Source organism: Biomphalaria glabrata, chromosome 1, assembly GCF_947242115.1.
Source record: "Biomphalaria glabrata chromosome 1, xgBioGlab47.1, whole genome shotgun sequence".
Lineage (NCBI taxonomy): Eukaryota > Metazoa > Mollusca > Gastropoda > Planorbidae > Biomphalaria > Biomphalaria glabrata.
This window is the reverse complement of record NC_074711.1, coordinates 75,159,677-75,184,674: the sequence shown is the minus strand read 5'-3', so window position 1 is coordinate 75,184,674 and position 24,998 is coordinate 75,159,677. Positions and strand designations below refer to the sequence as shown.

General features: G+C 36.2%; 1 protein-coding gene across 1 annotated transcript in view; it reads right to left on the bottom strand.

Moving 5' to 3' along the window:
• LOC106077711 (acetylcholine receptor subunit alpha-like 1) overlaps window positions 1–23,948 on the bottom strand; it is an 86,125-nt gene extending 62,177 nt beyond the window's left edge. Inside the window, exons 1-2 of the mRNA XM_056014361.1 lie at window positions 23,211–23,948; window positions 2,723–3,371 (exon numbers count right to left, since the gene is read on the bottom strand). Coding sequence (XP_055870336.1) covers window positions 2,723–2,944 — 222 coding nt within the window. The 5' untranslated portion in view covers window positions 2,945–3,371; window positions 23,211–23,948. The remainder of the gene's footprint in view (window positions 1–2,722; window positions 3,372–23,210) is intronic.
• Window positions 23,949–24,998: the final 1,050 nt, after the last annotated feature.

Here is a 24,998-nt window from a genome sequence, read left to right as displayed (position 1 = left end):
TGTCCATGTTGGTTGGTTGTATGTCCATGTTAGCTGGTTGTGTGTCCATGTTGGCTGGTTGTGTGTCCATGTTGGCTGGTTGTATGTCCATGTTGGCTGGTTGTGTGTCTATCTAGGCTGGTTGTGTGTCCATGTTGGCTGGTTGTGTGTCCATGTTGGCTGGTTGTGTGTCTATGTTGGCTGGTTGTGTGTCCATGTTGGCTGGTTGTGTGTCCATCTTTGCTGGTTGGGCGAACATGTTTGCTGCCTCTGTGTTCATGTTTGCTAGATGTGTGTCCATGTTTGCTAGATGTGTGCCCATGTTGGTTATGTGTCCATGTTAGTTAGATGTGTGTCCATGTTGGCAGGTTGTGTGTCCATATTAGCTAGATGTGTGTCCATGGTTGCTGATTGTGTGTCCTTGTTGGCTGGTTGTGTACCCATGATGGCTGGTTGTTTGTCCATGTTAGCTAGGTGCGTGTCTATGTTGGCTGATTGTGTGTTCATGTTTGCTGGCTGTGTGTAGATGTAAGCTGGTTGTGTGTCCATGTTAGCTAGCTGTGTGTCCACGAAAGCTAGCTGTGTGTCCATGTTTGCTGATTGTGTGTACACGATAGCTAGCTGTGTGTCCATGTTAGCTAGATGTGTATCCATGTTTGCTGATTGTGTGTCCACGATAGATAGCTGTTTCCATGTTTGCTGATTGTGTGTCCACGATAGATAGCTGTTTCCATGTTTGCTGATTGTGTGTCCATGATAGCTGGCCGTGTGTTTACATACTGTGTATAGATGCCGACATCAATCATATTTACCGAATCCGAAACATTATAACACACATTTGGAGTTTGTGGAAGATGAAAGCACATTAAAAGTACCCCCCTCCCCTCCTTTAAAAACATCAGCCTCACGCAACAACAACAATTGCAAAGGAAGGACCCCCATGCAGTGTAGGGTGAGTGCAACGCCCTTCATTTTCCCCAAGCTCTCTCTCTACGGGACGTAACGTAAAAGAGGACAATGACTATTATTATCGGGAAAATCGAATCAAGCGCCTTGACAGTCCTAGCCCCCCCCCCCCCCCCCCCATGCGCCAAAATAAAAAAAATAAAAATAAAAAAACACGAAAAACACACACACACACACACAAACGCAGATCCTCTCTCTCTCACACATATATATAAACGCAGGCGTGAACACATGAACGCAAAGGACTCTAGCCTCCTCCTAGCCCCCCCCCCTTTTTTTTTTATTCTCCCCCTTTTCCCATTCCGCTACATTCTTGGTGCACTGCCCAAAGCTGCAACTTCCATCCGACTTTTCCCTTCTCTTCTTGCCAAATAATACTGTTAAGATATTTAAAAAAAAAGTGTGTGTGGGGGGGGGGGGGTGAAGGAGGATATAGAAAGTGACAGTAAAAGATCAAGGAAAAGGAGGGGGGGCAACACAGTGAGCCCCATTGAACAGTTGAAGTGCGCTGAACTAAAACAGATCAGTCTACGTCATCAATACAAGAAATAAAATGAATGGCAATGAAGAAGAAAAAGACTCAGAAAAGAAAGAGAGAAAAACACTGAGCTAAAAACAATAAGAAATAAAACAAATACAAACAACCAAGAAACAAGAAGCACGTGCCAAAAACTACCCAGAAATAACAACTGCTAACTGACTGCAAGGGTAACTTTAGAAAAAAAAATCTAAGCTTGACTGACATTATCTAATTTAGCAAGTGGGCAGTATTGCAAACTTGGACTGCACGCTAGGTTGAAGGGATGAAGAAAAGATAAAGGGCGAGTCTAAATGTCCAGAGTGTTGTGCCCCTGTAGGCTGGGGGTTCACCATTGATCGGCTGGGTCCGATTACACACCAGGAACATTCACTCTTGCCAAAGACTAATGAGCTCCAAGTCGACATCACAGAGATAGATTATTTCCCTTAACTGACCCTTCTTGTGCCGAGTCCCTTCAAATGGTCATCTTTAATTCCTTTTTCTTTTCTCTCAACAGTGGAAGAAGTTATGCATACGCTAGATGCCAACGCCGAGGGCTCATAAAGTTGGGTAGCCGAGATGAGCCAATCGGAACTATAACTTCTTGTTCATCTGACCTGACCTTCCCCGCCCATTTTTTTCCTCTTAGACATACATTCATAAATCTACAGTGACAGAGAGAAAGTGTATTTTTTCTTGAGTCTTACACTTCGACATAGAGAGAAAGTGTATTTTTTCTTGAGTCTTACACTTCGACATAGAGAGAAAGTGTATTTCTTCTTGAGTCTTACACTTCGACATAGAGAGAAAGTGTACTTTTTCTTGAGTCCTGCACTTCGACATAGAGAGAAAGTGTTTTTTTTTGTTGAGTCTTACACTTCGAAATAGAGAGAAAGTGTCATTATTTTATAATGTGTGTGTGTGATATGTACGGTACTTCTCAGAAACAAATTAAATGTAAGTTAATTTTGTACAGAAGAACTATAAGACCTTCACAGATACAAGTCTGAGAACTTCATAGATTCTAGTTTTAAAATTAACGAACTAAAATAATTATGAATCACTGTTTCAATTAACCTAGTAGAACAGAACAGAACCCAATAGAAGCCCAGAAGAATCTATAACCCCTTCTTAAAGTGTGTTAAAATGTATTTAATATTTGAAAGAAGTTTTAAAAGTTTAGATTTGACTTTATCAAAAATTGGGTTTTAATCATTTCTTTTTGTTTGGCCAAAAGAAAAGAAAGTGTTTACTTACCACGGACAAAACTTGAGACAGACGTAGCCCCAATTTGACCGTTAATTTCTTCTCAGGACCAGCAGATGGACGGATGAGAGCGTTGTAACGGATCTTGCCGTGCATGAGGTCATTGAAGAGTTGCTTGGCAGCTGGACTTTGCTTCTGCATGTCCATCTTCACGCAAGGCAAGAGCACCAACAGAATGGAGGCAACAGGCAACAAACCACACGGCCTGTTCATTTTCACAGGGCAAGAAAACACAGACACTGAACCTTCCAAGGAATAGATGTAATCTTTTAACCCTTTAACTTCACGATTTCATCCCTAATAAGCCCAAAGAAATGACACATGCCGTTGGAAACATCAAATTATTGTCACAAAAAGACCATGTATGGAAAGTAAAAGCGCGGTAAATCAATAATCAATGTTTGCGCTTTTGAGTAGATTTCCATTTGAAATTTCACAAGGATGTATTTTCCTTTAAATCTCATCTTAAGGGAGACTCACACTGATACACGGACACAAACACACATACATCTGTGTCCCTGGTCATTGCTCTCGAATAGTCCAAACTTGAAGCGTAGTTGAAACTTCTTGATTTAAAAACATCTTTAACTTTAGCGTCTGCCCATCACTGACCTTGATCTTTAGTCGAGAAGAACATCGTCTGAAAATTAAAAGGGAAAAAAATATTAAGAGGATTCACATTTAGAGTGTTGACAAGGTTATTGACAAGGTCATCGAGTACAAGTCTGACCTTAGGATTTCAAAGTCTTTATGGATTTTTTTTCAAAACATGAACATGATAAACTGTTTCTCGTGTCGCAGACTGACAAGGACTTGTTGCAACAAACAACTTGGGTTCGAAACGTGAGACGTCAGGGTCTAAATGTATGACTACTTTATTTAGGGATGACTTCATTTAGTTAAGTCATTCATTTCCAGCAAGACAATACTCGTACATAGAGTATAGCCATGATGCCCACTGTTAGGCGCTATGCTGTGTCTTATGCAGATAAGTCAAACGGAAGTAACACTCAAATAACGAAATCAAAGAACACAGGCGAAATGCCAACAAGGTAAGTTAGTCGACGCTGACAGAAAATGTCGAATAAGAAGTTCAATAATAACGAAGGGAACTGTCGAATGTCGTCAAGCTAAGTCTCTACGTTCATAAAACTGCCTCTCTCTAAAGCCGTCAAAAGTAGTCTGTTAACATTTCGCTCTTCTTCCTCAAATCCTAGCCTTGTTTTCATTAGTCGCGTCATCGTCTCTAAGTCAAAACTTTCCCTTTCTATAAAACAAATAAATAATTCCTAATCTTGCCATAAGACCAGTCTCATTCGGCCTGGGGTGGGGGCATTTAAATTTACAGATGAAATTTGCAGCGTCACCGTTAACAATACAAACTTCACGGCGTGACGTTCCGGATGTATCCCGAGGGTCTTAGGGTATCACTGGTGCAAAGTATCAGACACTAAACTACAGTAATAAGTTTAAGGTGATAGGTACACTAGTATAAGGTGATAGGTATTTAATAGTACAGTACCAAGCGTTAGACCCACTAAAGCTAACCAGACGCCCTCAAACCTACATGAGAACAAAAAAAAAAAATAACCCAAGTCTTACAAAGGAGGACACAAAATAAAACCCAGACAAAGTGTACGTTGATGATGAACCAGAATCAAAGTCTCTACTTGACGTTATCTCAAATCTTTCCAAGTGCTTACATTTAAATTTGGGTTTGCATTTCTTTTACAAACTTTTTGACCTTCGTGACGGCACAGGAAAACGGGGGGAGGGGGAGGAATAAATAGACTCGGGAAGGAGAAATACAAAAAGGAGGGAATAGAGAAACAAACCGTACAGACGATGCCCCCACTAAAGCCGGCCTTGAGATCAATCAAAGCTGAATGTACTGTACCATATGTTGCAAGTTTCGATTTTGATTTAAGTACTCCCCCTCCCCACCCACCCGCTGGTGTTTCTCCTCTCCCTAAACATCTACGGACACACGTACACATACACACAAGATAAACACATTACCCAAAATCTTGTTCCCAGAGATTATTTCTTATCATTTGTTTCGTTTCATATTGTTTTGACTAAATTGTGAAGTTTCACTTTTTGTTTTCCCTAATAAATTGTCTGTACTTTAATCCTGCTTTAACAATATCGTGGCGTTTCAAACGTGTTCAGTGTAGTGATACTGCAAAGGCACGAAATTAGCACAAAATGTACGAAATAATTGTTTGTTTTGAGAAAATGTTCCTATTCGGCATGCTTAGTTATGGTGAACAGCCTCATCGCTTGTTATATATTGACTGAGAAGTGGAAAAAAAACAAAAAAGACTAAATGACCCGATAGAGAAAAAAGACACTAGTAAACATCGTCACACCAAAAGTCTTGGTATGGACATTATGTGTATTTCTTCTGACAAGAAAAACACATCAGTTATTCTATTGAACAAAGTATCAATTTAATCTAAATCTCACCTCACTCTGTTTGAAACTACGCATAATTATTCATTGACAAGATATGAATCAATAACAATTAAGGAATCTAATAATTATTAACTGGCAATTCATTATTTTCTTTAATAGCAACAAGGGAAAATAATACTTTAGTATTCACATATATGGCAATATTTGTTGGGTTTAGTCCCCTTAAAATAATTGTTAACGCTATTTCTCCCTCACGCATTCTCCGATCAAGCTGTTACTTTAAACAATTATTTATTGTACCTAACAAAACATGAATCAATAAAAAAAAATACTCAATTAGTCAATTACTTACTGGTAATTAATTATTTAGTCTGATATCGAATAAAGAAAATAGCTTGTACATAACTGGTAGATATAGATTTAAGGACGGAGTTCTTCACATTTATATAACCTTTGCTCTTTTTTTTTTTTTTTAAGATTTTAAAAAATATTTCGCATGTTAGCATCTATGAATTCTCAAAGCTGGGTCGCGTCTTACTCAAAGTTTAAATCGAACTGTAAACGTTGTGGCTCCTAAGTGGCTCATTTTAAAACGAAGGATGGAACTAGTTTTTAGAGCTAAGCGACGCAGGTTATTTTTCGGTTTATTTTTCAAAATTAAAAAGTGTTTCTTTGTTATTTTTACAAAGCTTGTAACGGAATTAATTTGTTCAAATAATTTACACTATGACTTTTTATTCCAAGAAAGAAGTTTGACCAATTAAATAATTCAATATTCTAAATAAGTTTTTTTTCTGTGAGGTCTATTCAAGCAGACTTGTGATAGTGTTAGTGTCACTAGATTTAAATCTAGAATCATTATGTACACCACATAACAACAGCCTGACCTATGAAAATAGAAGTCAAGTTTCTTATAAATTGCAATTAAGCCTCGTACTCATGTTTGTCTCCATTGATGACGCCATGCATATTCGCTCAACAGAAAATTTCGCAAGACTGTGATCAAAACTTCCTGAATTCACTTAACGATCATAAAATCAAAACATTTTTGTGTTCAAAACTTTCATCCTCACATCTCCCAGACATTTACCGGCTTCCTCCAAATCATGTCATCACTATCAGACTAAGAAAACAAAACAACTAAACAAAAAAATACAGGACATAGAAACTCAAAAAAAAATCCCATATTCTAATGTACCCATAGAATGAGATTGTGCTTTAAGACACTCTTGTGTTTGGTAGAGAAAGGGATAAAAAATGAGAAACAGGAAAATGAATATTGATTTTTATATAACGTGATCTAAAAATTGTAAAGAACAAGGAAGAAACAATTCCCTTCCACAGAAATTGTTTTTATAATAACTAGTATCTTGTATGTACAAGTTCTTTGTACACTATTTAGCTGGGTCACTAATAATCTGTACATCGTGTTAGTCTTGTCTGTAAAAAAAAAAGTCTTTCGGAAGTTGATGAAATCAAATATTTCTAAAATTGTTGATTTCAAATTGTGTTTTTGTTACGTTTACTTGTGCCTTGTGATGTTTTAAACTCGATATACTGATACACTGTTCAGGAGCAGACGATATACTGATACACTGTTCAGGAGCAGACGATATACTGATACACTGTTCAGGAGCAGACGATATACTGATACACTGTTCAGGAGCAGACGATATACTGTTACACTGTTCAGGAGCAGACGATATACTGTTACACTGTTCAGGAGCAGAGATATACTGTTACACTGTTCAGGAGCAGACGATATACTGATACACTGTTCAGGAGCAGACGATATACTGATACACTGTTCAGGAGCAGACGATATACTGATACACTGTTCAGGAGCAGACGATATACTGTTACACTGTTCAGGAGCAGACGATATACTGTTACACTGTTCAGGAGCAGACGATATTCTGATACACTGTTCAGGAGCAGACGATATACTGTTACACTGTTCAGGAGCAGACGATATACTGATACACTGTTCAGGAGCAGATGATATACTGATACGCTGTTCAGGAGCAGACGATATACTGAGACACTGTTCAGGAGCAGACAATATACTGATACACTGTTCAGGAGCAGACGATATACTGATACACTGTTCAGGAGCAGACGATATACTGATACACTGTTCAGGAGCAGACGATATACTGATACACTGTTCAGGAGCAGACGATATACTGATACACTGTTCAGGAGCAGACGATATACTGTTACACTGTTCAGGAGCAGACGATATACTGATACATTGTTCAGGAGCAGACGATATACTGATACAATGTGCAGGAGCAATCGAGAATATGAATTAGACGAGACGAAGGCTCACTTCATTTACATAATGACATCACAGAGGAAAAAGACCTCTCCACGCTCTAGTGCGGTTAAGTAAGACATTGCCAGAGAAGTACATGGACAGTGATGTACACCTGGGCGTTTTAAATCTTTCAGTCCGGTCGAATGAATTCCGCCTATAGATCTAGAGGTAGGTGGTTGTCGTTTTTTTTTTAAAAAGAACTGTTCACTTCTACAGCGCGTTTAGGCTCAAGTCGCTTGGACAGCATGACGTAACGTAAGTCTACACTATGGACTCAAATATTGAACTCTGGACGTCACAAAACAGATTTGGCTGCGAAAGAGTTTTGGTCTCAAAATAGTGTCGTGTCTCCCTTCTAAGTGTTTTTTTTTTCCTCATGGGGAGTAAAAAGTGACTTAAAGTAATTTTAAACTTGGACAGAGGCGGTGCATTAAGATGGGGAAGGACTAGAATGCTCTTCCAAGTGACTAACCTCGATCCAAGGACGTTAATTGATCTAATTTTAGTGTCATTTTTTTTAAACATTTGTAGTGTAAAATCTGAATAGGAGTTTATAATGATTGATTTTCACTATTGAAATATTGATTCTGCAATGAACAAGTATTCTTGTTTGTTTCTAACTACTGAAGATGAGCAAATAAAGAGTTTAAAGATTTTTTATGTCGAGCAGTGCGGATGAAGTAAATGAAATTAAATGACGTTTAATACAAAAAAGGACAAATAATTTGACAACTCCATCAGGCATAGAGCTTTTCCCCTTTAACTCGATTGTTTGGCGGTGGTCAATTTAGGCTCTCTTCTCGCCGTCTACGTCTGTCATCGGCAGTGAATTTGTGTCTTGGTCTCTAATGTGTCTCCCGCGGTCTATGCAAGAAATCTCCAGCTGTCTCATTCGGAAGCCGCCTGCTGCCATGAGCTCTCATCTATGTCAGTTAAAGCAAGACGGCGCCTAAGCTGATCTTTAAAGCGTGGGTGGAGCTCGTCTGATACGCCAACCACCTTTTATCTGGCCAACAAAATGATTGCCTTTGTCATACGTGCGTGCCTCATACGGGATATGCATACAAGTCTAATATGCATGGAAGAAACATATAAAGCCATTAAAATCAGACTCTTGAGATATAACTCAGTGAATATAAAAACAAAGACGATAATGTTTGGGATTTAAACCTAATCTAACATTTCACAGGACATGTATTAATAGACAGACGTGTCGTCTTGAGTACAAGACTATTAGAGCAATTGGTTTTGTAGAACACAATGTTTTGTTAGCAGTGAGGAGAAAATAAGACTAACGATACCAAACTTCCTCATCGATTCGATCCGATTCTATTCACGGGGAAATGTAACGCGATGGTATCGATTCATTTAATTACTTAAAAAAAAGAAGCAAAGAATAAATAATAAATAGAAATGTGTATATGCACTTTTAAAAGGTCTACAAACTAGTACTACTGTGACAGACTAACGTTTCATTATGACATCTGTAGAGTTTAGAAACAAATCGAATTCTGAAATTGCTAAAGTTGTAGGATGGTATGCAATTTAATTTTGTCTAAGAGCCAAATCAAAATGCTATGTGACAAAGAAACAAAAAGTCGAAAGTAATGTTAAAAAAAGAAAGCTATGGTCGAACAATCAGCAACTGCGACTTACATACAATCAACGAACATTCAATAGCTGTGACTTGTTCACACCACGAACATCCAATGTTCTTGTATTTCTTATACGACCAGCACTGTTCACGACAAAGGTTGGGGCCACAATAAAGAAAACAAAACACGCGTTATCGTCTTGTCCTGCTAAAGATATCAATGAGCAGTTGATACATCGTTCACATCAATGCACCATTCTTTTCACCTCATTTATGACTGACTTGAAAAACTTAAACTTGAAATTTAAGTAAATATAAGAGTAGACACTACATATCTCTGCACAATGGACCAATAACATCTGGACGGAAGACCTCATGTCCTCCCTTTGCCGGACGTCTTGTTAACTTAATCAAGACCGCCTGATTGTTGAGATAAATCACCTCTCTGGTGCAATTGTAATAAATCTTAATAACTTTAGGGCAGTTATTAACTTTCAAAGTTTTGATGTTAGCTAGTTACCTCAAAGTGGGCATCGATGTTGATTACTGGGAAAACGAAGCCCTCGACAGCGCTATGTGGAAAAAGTTGTTAAAGAGAGACATTCACAGCAAAAACTCATTGGCATCAGCCTTGGAAGAAAAGCGTGCAAAACGAAAAATGGCTGCTTTCTCTACCACCAAAGTGAATGCTGCCTTTATCTACGTTACACGAAGACGAGAATGTCTCTCCAGAATCAGACTCTACAGTTACATGAAAAAGTGTTCCATGACATGAACCTGTCGTTCTACGACTGAAGGAGTCCAATAACACAAACAACAAGAGTCTCTCTGACTTTATGTTACACAGCGCTTATAATGTAGGTATGAATACTAGGTAATAAGAAGTAGCCTTTTCAGACCTTGGCCAGGACAACGACCAACCGCCTTTGCTTCCCCCCAGCGTGAGTCGGGTGGACTCAGGGCCGTCCTAAAAATCAAGAAGTTAAAAATACCTCGATTCGGAAGCAAAGTGCTTTTGCCATTCGACCACCACGCCCCTAAGTATAAATACTGCGTTCGCTATAATGGGTTCATTTAAAATGTGTATGCACTCTTACACTTGGCACTAAAATGGGTGAAGGTGTATACATTCATTTTGTGAACAAAATAGTCAACACAATAGGAACCTCTAGTATGACTTCACCGTGACTACCAAGCGAAAAAACTCATCCTAGGCCATCCCAATCAACAGTTGCTAATTCTAATGCATTCTCTTTGTTCATTCCTCCACGTAATCTAGCGACCTAACAAATGGACGCTCGAATTGACCCAGTGCCGTGTTGTCCAATCAAACCAGTCAGTGTAACGGAAGAACACTTCCACAGGGTCATGAAAACAAGCAAACAGACACACACACAGACAGACTTCTCACACAAAGAGAACGATTCCAACGAGTCCGATAAAGCTGCGAGTGGACAGGTTGAGCTCAAAGTCAACAGCGATACTACGAAGGCTCCCACTAAAACAATCCCAAGTCAGAAACTGGATGTGTGCACACAAGAGTTTGAACGCTGCCACGACGTTTTGTTGACCGAACGATCATCAGCTGAAAGTTGGTGCATTTTATCGATGGGTAAACATATTGAATGTAATCGATGGGTCAACATATTGAATGTAATCGATGCCCGAATAAAATAAACAACAAATCATTCGTGTGTGTTTAGAGAGTCTGTTCAATATCTCCACTTCCAAATGTCTTTCTTTCACTGACTTTTTTCATTCATTTTTGTGTTTGAAGTTGTAAAAATCTGTTTTTAATGATCAAGTGAATAACTCTCATCTGTTAAATATTTAAATAAATCAGCTTGGAATTGGTAAATGAGAAAAAAAAAAGAAGTCTGTCCAATTAGTAAGAAAACCGAAATTCAAACAAAGTCACGAAAGTTTCCAATCAATTAGGAAGAAAACCGAAACAAAACAAAAATTAAACTAATAACTAAACATTTTGTATTTGCCAAACAAAGTTTCAATTACACATTCAATTATTTCGAAACACAAAGCATATGACGTGACATTAGGAAAAAGTTAAATTTTAAAAAGGAAAAAGAAAACAAGATAATAAAGAGAGCTTATGCTCCACACAAATTTCAGGACCGTTACACCAATGGCGAGTCCTGCAACGTTAGCTTGATAAAACATATAGGAAAATGGCGGGGGTTCCCGGTGTGCTCGGTCTTGCGGCCATATATTCTAGTCCATGCACAGGGAATGCCCAAAGCATTGGAAATAGTGTTTTATTCAGACTTTGGCCTCTTCCAGACAAAGCGGTTTATTCAATCAGGCTTGCAGGCCTAGAGTTCGAAGAGGCTTCGGCTCAACTCTATTGACAATCAAACGGCTGGTCACATTGGCACATTACATTTTGCATGTTACATGAGTGTTAAGCATTACCGCGCTCTATCAAAGCTTGTTTTTTAAATGTTTGAAACTGGATGCATACTCTAGTTTTCTAAACAAACATCACTCTACCGGATAGGTAATAGTTGTAGCATAGGTAATAGTTGTAGCATATGTAATAGTTGTAGCATAGGTAATATTTGTAGCATAGGTAATAGTTGTAGCATAGGTAATAGTTGTAGCATAGGTAATAGTTGTACCTTCTTACACATAAGAAACTTTGTTTAGCATTTTTTATTACATTCATTGGAAATATATTAGAACATTAAACTTGTAATTCTTGAAATGGCATTTTTTTTTTGGGGGGGGGGAGGGTAGTAAAAAAGGTTCAAAGGTCACTTATTGGCTTCTAGTTATTATGACAGTCAACTACAAAGAAGAAAGTATTAATGTATTAGAAAACTACAAAGAAGGAAGTATTAATGTATTAGAAAACTACAAAGAAGGAAGTATTAATGTATTAGAAAACTACAAGGAAAGAAGTATTGATGTATTAGATAATTAGAAAACTAAAAAGAAAGAAGTATTGATGTATTAGATAATTAGAAAACTAAAAAGAAAGAAGTATTGATGTATTAGATAATTAGAAAACTAAAAAGAAAGAAGTATTGATGTATTAGATAATTAGAAAACTAAAAAGAAAGAAGTATTGATGTATTAGATAATTAGAAAACTAAAAAGAAAGAAGTATTGATGTATTAGATAATTAGAAAACTAAAAGAAAGAAGTATTGATGTATTAGATAATTAGAAAACTAAAAAGAAAGAAGTATTGATGTATTAGATAATTAGAAAACTAAAAAGAAAGAAGTATTGATGTATTAGATAATTAGAAAACTAAAAGAAAGAAGTATTGATGTATTAGATAATTAGAAAACTAAAAAGAAAGAAGTATTGATGGACATGTGAAACACAAAGGAAAAAGTCATGACGCATTAGTAAACAACAAAGAAGGAAGTAAAGATGTAAAAGTAAAAAACAAAGAAGAAAGCGAATGAAGGAAACATTAAAAACAAAGAAGAATGTCATGATGTGTGAGTAAAACTAAGAGGAAATTCTCATGAACTAATAAAGAGCCAAGACTGTCTAGATCTTAAAGCTAGGACAAGAATTAAACACATGACACTTTCTGGTCTGTTTTATTTTCAAGACATTTCTTTGTGAAAAGTTTGTTTTTAACTCGAGTCTCATCAGTCATGCAGACACAAATGTAGAAGACAAGAGACTCAGGAAATAAAAGTGATGTTATAAAAGTTACGTTCTATAAAAAAAGTTATGCTCTAAAAAAAGTTATGCTCTAAAAAGGGATGTAAAGATTGTTCTGAACAGAAAAGACGAGAGGAAAAATTATGCAGAATTTCGAGGAAATTAGTTTTTGTTGATCTGTGGCTTGGAAGGCAATGGGGGATGAGAGAGTGGGGGATGAGACAGTGGGGGATGAGACAATGGGGGATGAGACAGGAAACAGCAAGAGACAGAGACAAAGAACAAAATAAATGCATTCTGATTATTTTTATTAAAGCTTTTCGTTTGCACAAAACACATTTTCAAACAGGCCATAAAGAATGCTTTTTTTTGTTAGTTTCCCTATGATGGTGAGTGCTAAACAAAAAAAGAATGAAATACATATGTAAATGTTAATTGACATTTTAGTTAGAAAACATTTGGCCTCCTGCAGTGTCACGCAGAATATGTTCCCATGTTGATGTGCTTTTGATTTCGTATTTTAATTCAATTTAAAGTTAACGAAAAGTTAGATCTACGTGTGGTCATAAGAAACTAAGAAATATTAAATAACCAAAGTGCTCTATTCCTTCAGACAAAAAGTAGGCCAGCACGCCCAAAGCACGGAGTGTCGGCTTATCAACTAACTGAATGTAATAAGCGTAACACGATGTTTGTTATTCAATGCTAAGACAAAGAAACTAAAAACCAATAAATCAATTTTTAAAATGTAACAGTTCGCTTTTAGAAAACAAAAGTTGGAACATATCGTGAGATCTAATTTTCAATAACTTTTTTAATTTTTGAGATCTGTTTGTGACAGACGGACGGACAGACCGACCCAACGCAACTAATTTTGTCTTTTCTCCTCTTAGGGGTGGCTAAAACTATTTTGACAAACAAAACTTTATATGAATGCTGTAATAGATATTTATTATGGGTAGCGCAGTAATTACCATAGCTGCCTCACTCTAGAGAAGGCTTTTAAGTATCGTTTAAAAAAATTTTCAACAAAAAAAGTAACATTTGACCCTCCCCCACTTTTTTAAAGCATGCTACAAAACATAATGAAATCATTGGAAAACCTAACAGTCAGAGCTCAACTTGTACGGTACACAGTTGACTACAAATTCAGTATTATACTTCTATTGTGTCTGAACACAGATAAGTATTAACTATTTATACAATTGAAAATCTCAAAACTAAGTATACTTAATTTAATGAACTCGACTTAATCTTTTTCGCTCTCTTTGATTATCGATATACAATACTCTGTGTCTATATTGAGCGTCTAATGGTATATTCCTCGTTCCATATGCTAGGACAAATTTGTACAAATACTCCTTCTTCCCTAGTGCTATTAGTGCATGGAATGAATTGCTTGAGCTAGCCAGGAAAACCAGTGACTGTTTAGGTCATTGGTTAATATGCATGGCTAAATGCATGACGCGTAGGACGTAATCATCTTCTTTTTTAAAGTAACGTCTGTATTATATAAGATAAGATAATGATGATCTTCGTTCACACTAGTGCTGATATCATCTATGAAAATAATGCTTTCCCATCAATTTATTTAGAAAAAAAAATGTTTTAATTAGCAGACATTTAAAACATTTTATCGTGAGGAGATCGCAGCCTGAAAACTTCAGCAATTTGGAGCTGAGCAGACGGGACAGGACGAGCACGTGACATTTAAGGAAATATCCAGCACTGAAATCCCAAGCACTGGGAGCTATTTCTTGGATGCCATCTCTTCACGCATTCTGGTGATGTACACAAGTGGCCATTTTATTTCTCTGAAGGCTGGGTGCTAAAAAAAAAATTTATGCTAAATTTTGTTTCTCTTCATTGGATTGTAAAACTTTTGTTCCAACAATTTTCGTATCATTTTTTTATGTATTCCATCTCCATCTCTGTCTTTCTCGTGAAATTTTGTGTAAGGTGCAAAAAAAAAAAAAAGGGAGATGACGTCATTTCTATGCAGCGAGTTTTCCGTGAGCTCTTCTCGAGTTTTCAAGCTCTTCCTTGATGTTCATTAAAAGGTGCCCCAGTGGTAGAGCAATTAAAAGTTTGGAAGGTCGTTGAAGAAAATGGAAACAAGCTGCTTGAAACTTGTTACGGTGAATGTTCAGCTCATTCCAAGACATTTCAACACTTTTAGAACAATATACACACTGTTCCGCAATAACATACACTGTTCCGCAAAAACATACACACTGTTTCGCTGTTTCACACAATGACAATACTTGAGCACAAATTTTAACTGTCAAAACGTAAAGCATTTTGATGACCTTTATTTAATGAAGAAAAAAAAAAAGATCCATAGTTCTGTTATGGTGTGTGTGTGTGTGTGTGTGCGTGTGTGTGTTTCTAAGGTGATGGTGGGAAAGGGTAGCGATTGGTTCTGAATGATGCAAGTTAGGTGGCATTGTCGTCAGCGGTCTTCGTTAGGACAGGTCGTAAGACTGAGAAGAAGTGTCATTGTGGTGAGGTTAGATTTTGTAACAAAGACCATTTTTATATGATGACTAAAGTCTACTACATTTATTTCAGTCTATCTCAACTTGATTTTGTCTCTATTGTAATACAAGCTATATTTACTATTGTTTATAAGGAAGTTATTTCAAGTTTTATTCGTTTAGATCTATTACACCTAGAGATGTTTAGTTGTCTAACAGCAGTTTGGTGCTACAAGTCAAGACCGTCAATAACAAGATCCCACGATGACTCGCTGACCAATGTAACAAACAAACAAAAAAGCCAACTTAAATTGTATGACCATATCACGAGCTCCTAATACCTCGCAAAGTCTTTCCTACAGGGAGCAGAACCAAAGAAAAGAAGGGGATGTAGACAGAGAAGGCGGGCAATAGGAATAGAACATCAAAGAATAGACTGGTCATTGAAACAGACTCTAGTCAAGACAACATCAAAGAATGGACTGGTCATTGAAACAGACTCTAGTCAAGACAACATCAAAGAATGGACTGGTCATTGAAACAGACTCTAGTCAAGACATCATCAAAGAATGGACTGGTCATTGAAACAGACTCTAGTCAAGACAACATCAAAGAATGGACTGGTCATTGAAACAGACTCTAGTCAAGACAACATCAAAGAATGGACTGGTCATTGAAACAGACTCTAGTCAAGACAACATCAAAGAATGGACTGGTCATTGAAACAGACTCTAGTCAAGACAACATCAAAGAATGGACTGGTCATTGAAACAGACTCTAGTCAAGACAACATCAAAGAATGGACTGGTCATTGAAACAGACTCTAGTCAAGACATCAAAGAATGGAAAGAATGGACAGGTCATTTAAACAGACTCTAGTCAAGACATCAAAGAATGGAAAGAATGGACAGGTCATTTAAACAGACTCTAGTCAAGACAACATCAAAGAATGGAAAGAATGGACAGGTCATTTAAACAGATTCTAGTCAAGACATCAAAGAATGGAAAGAATGGACAGGTCATTTAAACAGACTCTAGTCAAGACATCAAAGAATGGAAAGAATGGACAGGTCATTTAAACAGACTCTAGTCAAGACATCAAAGAATGGAAAGAATGGACAGGTCATTTAAACAGACTCTAGTCAAGACAACAAATAATGGAAAGAATGGACAGGTCATTTAAACAGACTCTAGTCAAGACAACATCAAAGAATGGACTGATCATTGAAACAGACTCTAGTCAAGACAACATCAAAGAATGGACAGGTCATTGAAACAGACTCTAGTCAAGGCAAACGACAGAAAGGGAGTAAGACGGTCGACAGATTGATAAAATTGGTGAAAGAAGTTAAGCAAAGACCTATTATTCCATGGCCAGCTACCTACCAAACAAACTGGGTCATTTCTAATACTCGAGTTACGTCATCGACTTTGAAAGAAATGAAATCTTCAATAAGACGATTGTGACCTTAGGTTTTGAGTCGTTGAAAACAAGAAGAAAAAAGAATACGTATAACCAAAGCTTATCTAAGAGGAAAAAAACGCTAATTACTACAATTTATCTGAAAATTACAGAGTTTAGCTCCCTTTCTGTTAAATAATATAAAATTAATTAAATAGTACTAAATAATTAACTAATCTGTTAATTTTTTGATTGATTCGTGTATTGTTATCGACTATGAATAATGATGCAAAATTTCAACTTGATTGGAGGATGGAAAGTGGGAGAAAAAAAAACATGCCAAAACGTAACAAGGGGACTAAATCCATATATATATATCATTAAGAAGTATTTATTCCCCTTATTTCGAAATTAAATAAAATAATTAATCACCAACAATTAATTAGCTAATTGTTTAATTTCTTTGATTGATTCATTTCTTGTCAGGTTCAATGCATAGCTTTAACTTAATCCAAGATTGCGAAATGGGAGAAAAACTCATGTTCAAACTTTGTGCCAGACAGACAGAGAGAAGGTGAATTGATATAAGCTTTGTAAAAACTTCAAGACGCAGATCTAGTGACACAGCATTCCATCGTATTCTAGAGAATCAGTGAAAAGATTTCAACTAATACAAATCCACTTTTTGTTTTTGATTTTTATATGACAAACGTGAATCTTGGAATAAATCATCACACAGACTGCTTTAGTTATAAAAGCCACATGATGTTGAATTCAAATAATAAATCCACAGTAATATGTATTGAAACAAAGCACATAATCAATTTCTTAAAAGTGTCAGGAAAAAAACGAGAAATTACGACTGAAAAATAATCGCTGTTTATTTATCGAGGCATATTGAGTTAGAGAATAAGATTGAATAGATAAGTTAACTTAAGCCTATTTAATGTTATGTGTTTGTCTTTTGTTTTGTTTTATAGCTGAGGAAGGCCTCGTGGCCTATACGTCCTTTGCTTGACTTGTTCCGACAGGATTACATATAGGCATGTTTATTGTATTTTCTATAGTCTTTGCATCAACATACAGTCTTACATATCATCTAAACATACAAATGTAATTACTTCTACTCTAGCTATCTTGCAATTATTATCGCCTAATTCTCTACAAAAGGCTTACCTCCTTTAAGCTTAGAGCTTTTTTTTTCTTGTTTTACTATATATTCCATATAAAAGCATCATTAATAAATGACAACTAATTGACAACGACTGATTCACGTTTAGTTCGAAACAAAGAATAATTGTGCAAAATTTCAACTTGATCCGAGAATGGGAAATGGGAGAAAGTGTACAAAATGTGTACCAGACAGAGAGACAGACAGAGTGACTTTAAATAACCTTTTAAAAAAAGAAACAAAGAGAAATAACGTGTCCACAAAAAGTTACCAAAAGAAAAGTGTGACGTAAGAGAGACAATCTTTCAGTCATCCATTACATTGGAGAGAATGTTTGTCACACTTCACCTATAACGTGGATAAATGTCCCCAAATTATGTTTCGTCCATCATCCTGTAGACAAAACATCTTCAGTACGCAATGCTTTCAAGTCATTTAAAGCCAGTCACATTGGATAAAGATATATTGCAAGTTATACGAATTTGAAAGGAAAATCAAATCAGCCATCTCGTGTCTACGTGTTGCATTAACTCCTACCAAAACACTGCTAACATGCTTTACGTCCCTTGCTTTCACGAGTTGTTTCGTTCAATGTTTAAAAATAAATATGTCATTTTAAAAACTAGACAGTTTTATTTTCTGTGTCCAAATTGTCACGAAAAAAGTCTTTTTCTGCATTTAATTGAAATGCTTTAAAAACTAATAGTTGTGTTCCCCTAATGCATTTTCCGTGAAAGTAAAAAATGTATAGAAAAAAAAAATTATTTTAAATATTGAGAATGAAGACGTTGTGTTCATTTGAAAGAGCGAAAAGTTTAAAGTTTTATCAGCTTGAGTTCGAATCTTCCTTAGCAATCCTTAACGTTTAAACCATTCTTAGAAGGTGTGTGTGTGTGTGTGTATCCAAGGGTCGGTAAAAATAAACATGAAAGTAAAGGTTTTAGCTTTTTGTTTCCCTTGTACTTACTCTCGCAATGGTCCACAGCCAGTCGCTGTTCCCAAGTAGGGTTTATGAGGACTCTCTAATCCCTACTTGAATCAATTATAACCCAACTAAGATTCTATCCTTAACAGCCATACAGTCATACAGCCATACAGTCTACTACAAGGTACAGAGCTTTGTAGTTCTTCCTTCAGGGAGGGAAACAAAAAGAGACTTCTAAACATTTCCATCTAGTTCATGCTACCATCTTTTAGTCACGAATGTTTGTGTGTGCAGTTGAACAGCCAAAGTAAAGATACAGTCTTGATAAATGGAGTGACAATATAAGCTCATAAGAAATAAAAATATTTAAACTTTGGGGAATATATACATCTCTATAGAATTTCTGAATAGTTTCGCATCTAGACTTTTCTTGTCATAGTTTAAATATGATAGTTCCTCAATCACCTATGTTTGTTTTTAATTTAAGAAATATTTGAAATGAAAGTTTCCGTTTAATAACAGGTCTGGAGGATGTTTTTAACATTGTAAGTAATCCATAAAAAACAAACGAATGCTTCCGTTGATAACTACACAACTTCACGAATTATCTTTTTAAGACTATGATCAATTCAAATGGAATTGAATTCGTGAGTACACAATAAAAAACACATTGATTGCATTTAAAGTATGTATAAAATATTTTTTAATTAATATGCCATTAGGATGAAAACAAACAAACTAGACCACTATCATACACACAATATTTGTACTAAAACATGTGCACCGTATCACTGGATATATCGTGAACACAAAAGCAACGAAACCTGCCATGACATAATAATTCATAATAATGGAATATACACTCCAACACAGCTAGGAGCAAGGGAGGTAATGCAACATGGCAAAGTACAAGACAGAAACTGTGCTCCAAAATCTACATATCGATTGGAGCAGCTTCCCAAAGAAATAGAAATCCTGAGACATAAATCTATTCCACATAATCTAAATCAATTCATTTATCCATTTTATTTTCTAAGGCTTAGGATAACAATAACATTTGTTCCCTTTGATTGATTTCTAGTGAACAATGTAATTTTGTGAATCGCAATAGATCCGTATCTGGATTGGACATTCCTTTAGTTATATTCCTAGCCATTAAACACACTAACGGACAGGTGAAGGGATGTCATTATTATTAATCAATTTGCAAACAAGTAAACAAGTCTCCGATACGTTTAATTGGTTTAAGAGTAGTTGTGTGTGGTTTGTAGAACCAAAAACTTTCGTAGACAAAGAAACAATTTAAAGATGTAGAGCTATATAATTAAAGATACAGATACACATAAAAGATTGTGTATTATTAGCAAGATTTATTGAGTTAGAACTTAATTTAAAAAAAACAACATCCAAACATCATCCAGACTTCCTTTCACATTCCCAGCCAATAGTCCACTTACAGTTACTTTCTTGACACGCCTACAGATTTAAGAAATGCTGCAAGAGAGAGAGAGAGAGAGAGAGAGAGAAAGAGAGAGGTAATGGCTATGTCTTCACTGACTGTCTGGGTCAGGGCTTGACAAAAATGTATACATGTCTTTCGATATCTTCTGACATCTTGGTCAGTTGGTCATTTCCTTATTTTATCAACCAGAAAATTAAGCTTCCTGAGAGGTCCAGACTGCGCGGAATAAAGTGGAAGGTTAAAACGACAAGGGCATTGGGGTGCCTTAATGCCTACCCACGTGACTACAATGGCAATGAGAAGCCTAAATGTATACCAAAGTGAACGGGCATTGGGGTGCCTTAATGCCTACCCACGTGATTACAAGGGCAATGAGAAGCCTAAATGTATACCCAAGTGAACGGGCATTGGGGTGCCTTAATGCCTACCCACGTGATTACAAGGGCAATGAGAAGCCTAAATGTATACCCAAGTGAACGGGCATTGATGTGCCTTAAAGCCTACCCACGTGACTACAAGGGCAATGAGGTGTCCTGAAGTCTATCCACGTGATTACAAAGGCATGAATATATTACGAAATCACGTGATCTCGAGCTTCGTGTGAGTCACTTGATACAGTAAATTTTTTTTGTCAAAAAGTTTGTGTTTTCTATTGGAAATGGAAAAGAATACAGGAATTGTTCGTCGTACACACACACACACACAAAGAAAGAGGACAAGAAATGAGGGGTGTTAGTGAGAGAGGGGGAGATACTTTATTGACGTACTTTTCGAAACAAATCTCGCGTACAGTCATATTACATAACAGTCACCACTATGACATCATACCAAAAATATACTTTAAAATTCCACATTATCGAAAACATCTAAAATAGAAATACACAGCTTCTGAAATAAACAATATTTTATAGGAAGCATATATCACACATAGGCCTACGTGACATCTCACATAAATCACATCTTACATTACATCATATCTTACATTACATCATATCTTACATGCATCAAATCACAACATTACATAGCATCTAGCATACACCAAGTCTTACATATCTTACAGCTTACATACTTTACATTACACATACATCACAAAACACACATATATCACATCTTTTCTACATCACGTCATACAAACATCGCAACTAGCATACGTCATGTCTTGCATACATAACAGCACACATAAATTACATAAATACATAACCTCTTAAATTCATCACACACACATAATGACATCTTACATACATAAAGTCATACAAAAAACATCACATCTTACATCAAATCCCTCACATAAATCACATCTTACATGCATTACATTCCAAACATAATCTCATCCTATATACATCACATGTGCATCACATTTTTACATACTACACATCACCAAGATATATTACATCTTACACACATGACACACAAAATTGAATGTCACATTCATCACATCACACACATAATCACATCATAAATACATCACATTAATTACATACATCCTACATTACATATATCACAACAATTTTCCAAATCACATCTTACATACATCGATTCACTCTCATCTTTTGTTACATATATCACATCAAACACATACATTGCACCTTAGAAACATCACATCACACACAAACATCACATCACACACAAACATCACATTGTAGGGATCTTACATTTTAAATCTTACATTCATCACATCACACATATGTTCACATCTTACATACATTACATCACTCACATGTAAAACATCTTAAATATATTACATCAATCACTACTACAATTTAAATACATAACATCAATGACTACAACACATCTTACATACATTACATCTTACATACATCACACACAAAATCAAATGTTACATTCATCACATCACATATAGAAACACATCTTACAATCATCACATTAATTACATACATCCTACATTACATGTATATCACAACATTTTCCTTAATCAAATCTTACATCATTCAGTCACATACATCACATGTTACATTTATCATACAGATACATCACATCTTATGTACCTTGTATTTTACATATCCTTTATCTTACATACGCCTTATCTTACATACCTGAAAAACACATACCTAACAAAACATTAGCAAACACATGTACTCATCTACAATTTGAGTATATACAACACACACACACACACAAGCAATAACTCACGTGACTGGCGTGCATGCTACACACGAGTAAAGATCGGTCTACTCACAAACACACAAACACCAAACCATTTTTTTTTTCATTTGAGTTACATACGTGAGACTGCAATTTTTAAGTACTAATGTTTCCTTTTTTTGCTACACTCTACTGATTATACCTAGCTTGATATCTGTATTTCAAATCATCAATTAATTAATAGTAGCCTCTATAATTATAATTGTAGCCTAATATACCAAAAGCTAACACTTAACAGGCCAGCACACTATAGTGTTGTGTTAGGATAAATATAAACATACATCTATACTAGGAGGACCCGATCATGTTATTGATAATTACATTGTGGAGCACACAAATAACTATAGTTAGATTTAGATCTGCAGGAGTGCAGGCCTATTATATCAAATACCTAGATCTAATTCTAATGCCATAAACAGCCTTCTACGCTAAGCCCCCCCCCCCCCCCCATCTCTAAAAAATAATAAAGCGTGCTTATACTAATATAGATCTTGACTTTATAATGAGTTATAAAATAACAACAAAAAAACTAGATCTAGATCTAGATACTCAAAGAACTACAATAGATTTTAGACTAGATTTGGATCTATATAGGTTTAGTAAGTTAATGACATATTTCACGGGTTATCGATTGATTTTTTTAAAAAGATCTTGATCTAGATTTACATCTAGATCTAGATCATAATATTAGTCTTTAACAGGCTACTAATCTAGATTATAGATCTAGATTTTCTAGATCAATCCCGTATTTACGTAAAGAATAAAAAAAAAGATTGATTCGTATACAGATCTAGATTCTATATATAGATCTAGATCTAGATGATTAGATCTAGAGTCTAGACTCAGAACTTGATTGTAGATCGTAATAAATAACCTCGATCTAGATACCTACATTTCCAAACTTACCTAATTTACATGTCATCTTATCCTAGCAATGGCCATAATCGTTGACTGTTGTAGCAGTCGTGAATACAAGTGGACTCAGCAAGCAGGCTTAGGGGTTCATGGTGTTATGTAAGTCGATGAATGTCTGTCTTTCTTTTGAAAGCAACAAAACTAAAATCTAGACTCTGTATTCTAAAACACACTAAAGTATCAATTGTATTCTTTTAAAAGAAAACTGCATCCACCACTCACTATATAAATAACACAATCCAGCTATTAGCTCGACACCCTGGTTCTCACTCCGGATGGATCCCGAGCTGTAAATCTAGATTCCCGATCTCAACTCCATGAATGTATCCAGAGAACCCGATTTTTAAAGGAAGTTAACACTGGGCAGACTAACAGAATTACAAATAAATATGTAGAATCTCTGGGTCAACTACAAGATAAATACAAATAGGAACAGATCTAAATATTTAGGTGAAAGAAAATAGCGCAAAGTTCACCGGCGCGAGAGCGAGAAGATGGCACACTCCAACGCTCCAACCCAGCGTGTTACCGTTTCGTGTTAACTTTTCCTTCGCTTCCATCGGCCACACTCGGTACTTCGCCTCAAGTCGGTTGCCGGCCTCGGAAAAAAAAAAACACGCACCCCGAGTTATGGAACATGTCAAATAAAATCTACACTTATCTCCCTTGGAACAATAAACGCGTTTTCTCCACTGTGCATTACACACGTGTCGTTATTGGCCGAGTGTCTTTAGGAAACTTCCCCCCTTTCCAAGTAACAGACGCCATTGTTCTACTATCACTTCAATTTTTTTGGTGTGTATTTTTTGTTATATTTACCTCCCCTTTCCCTCTTATGAACTCTATTTTTTCCCCCGTATAGCAGCACACGTCTTTACATTAGAACGTGCAGTGCGCGAGCTTTGAGTCTAAGAAAAAAAAAACGCGTTAAAAACTATAGAGAGAAGGGGACGTGTAGGGAGGGCAATAATGAAAGGATCAATGGGGTTCACAGAGGTGGAGATAGGTGGGAGAGAGGGGTAAGAAAGGTGTGAGCACTAATGGGAAAGTGAGTGGCTGTAACAGGGCTCAGACAATCATGTTTACCAGTAACAATAAAGTCAGTTTTAACAAGGGAATTTCGGGCGCGGTAGGGAAGAAGAAATATACTCTTTTTGTGTGGAGATTCATAACAAACGCATAGTCACATTTGGCTATAGAGTAACATGTTTAGTAAAATCAGTAAATTTAGAAAGCCTTCAGGATAGAAGACTTAAAAGTAAAGTAGCAATTATACATAGGTATAACAATAATCTTCAAATACAGAAACAAAACATAATAAATACTCAGAAAGACACAAAGATAAAGGCACATTCCTCGTTCCATACGCTAGGGCGAATTTGTACAAATGCTCCTTCTTCCCTAGTGCTATAGGAGCATGGAATGGGTTACCTGAGTTAGCCAGGAAAACCAATGACTTGGCAGAATTTAAGTCATTGGTTAATATGCATGACTAGATGCATGACGCGTAGGACGTAAGCATCTTCTTTTTGAAGTAACGTCTGAATTATATAAGATAAGATAAGAGATCAGCTGTACCTGTCGTTTGGAAAATAAGGTTCAATAATAAATTCAAACGTGAGCCACATATATGTCTATCCAGGCCGTTGTCTAATTCTTCTTTCTTTGACCTGTAATTTGACCACCTCTGTGTTAGTTTTTTTCTTCTAGCTTATAGTCTAGACTTTTGTTGGTGCATTCATCTTTTTTATTTTTTTAATTCTCCGCCACTTTAAAAAA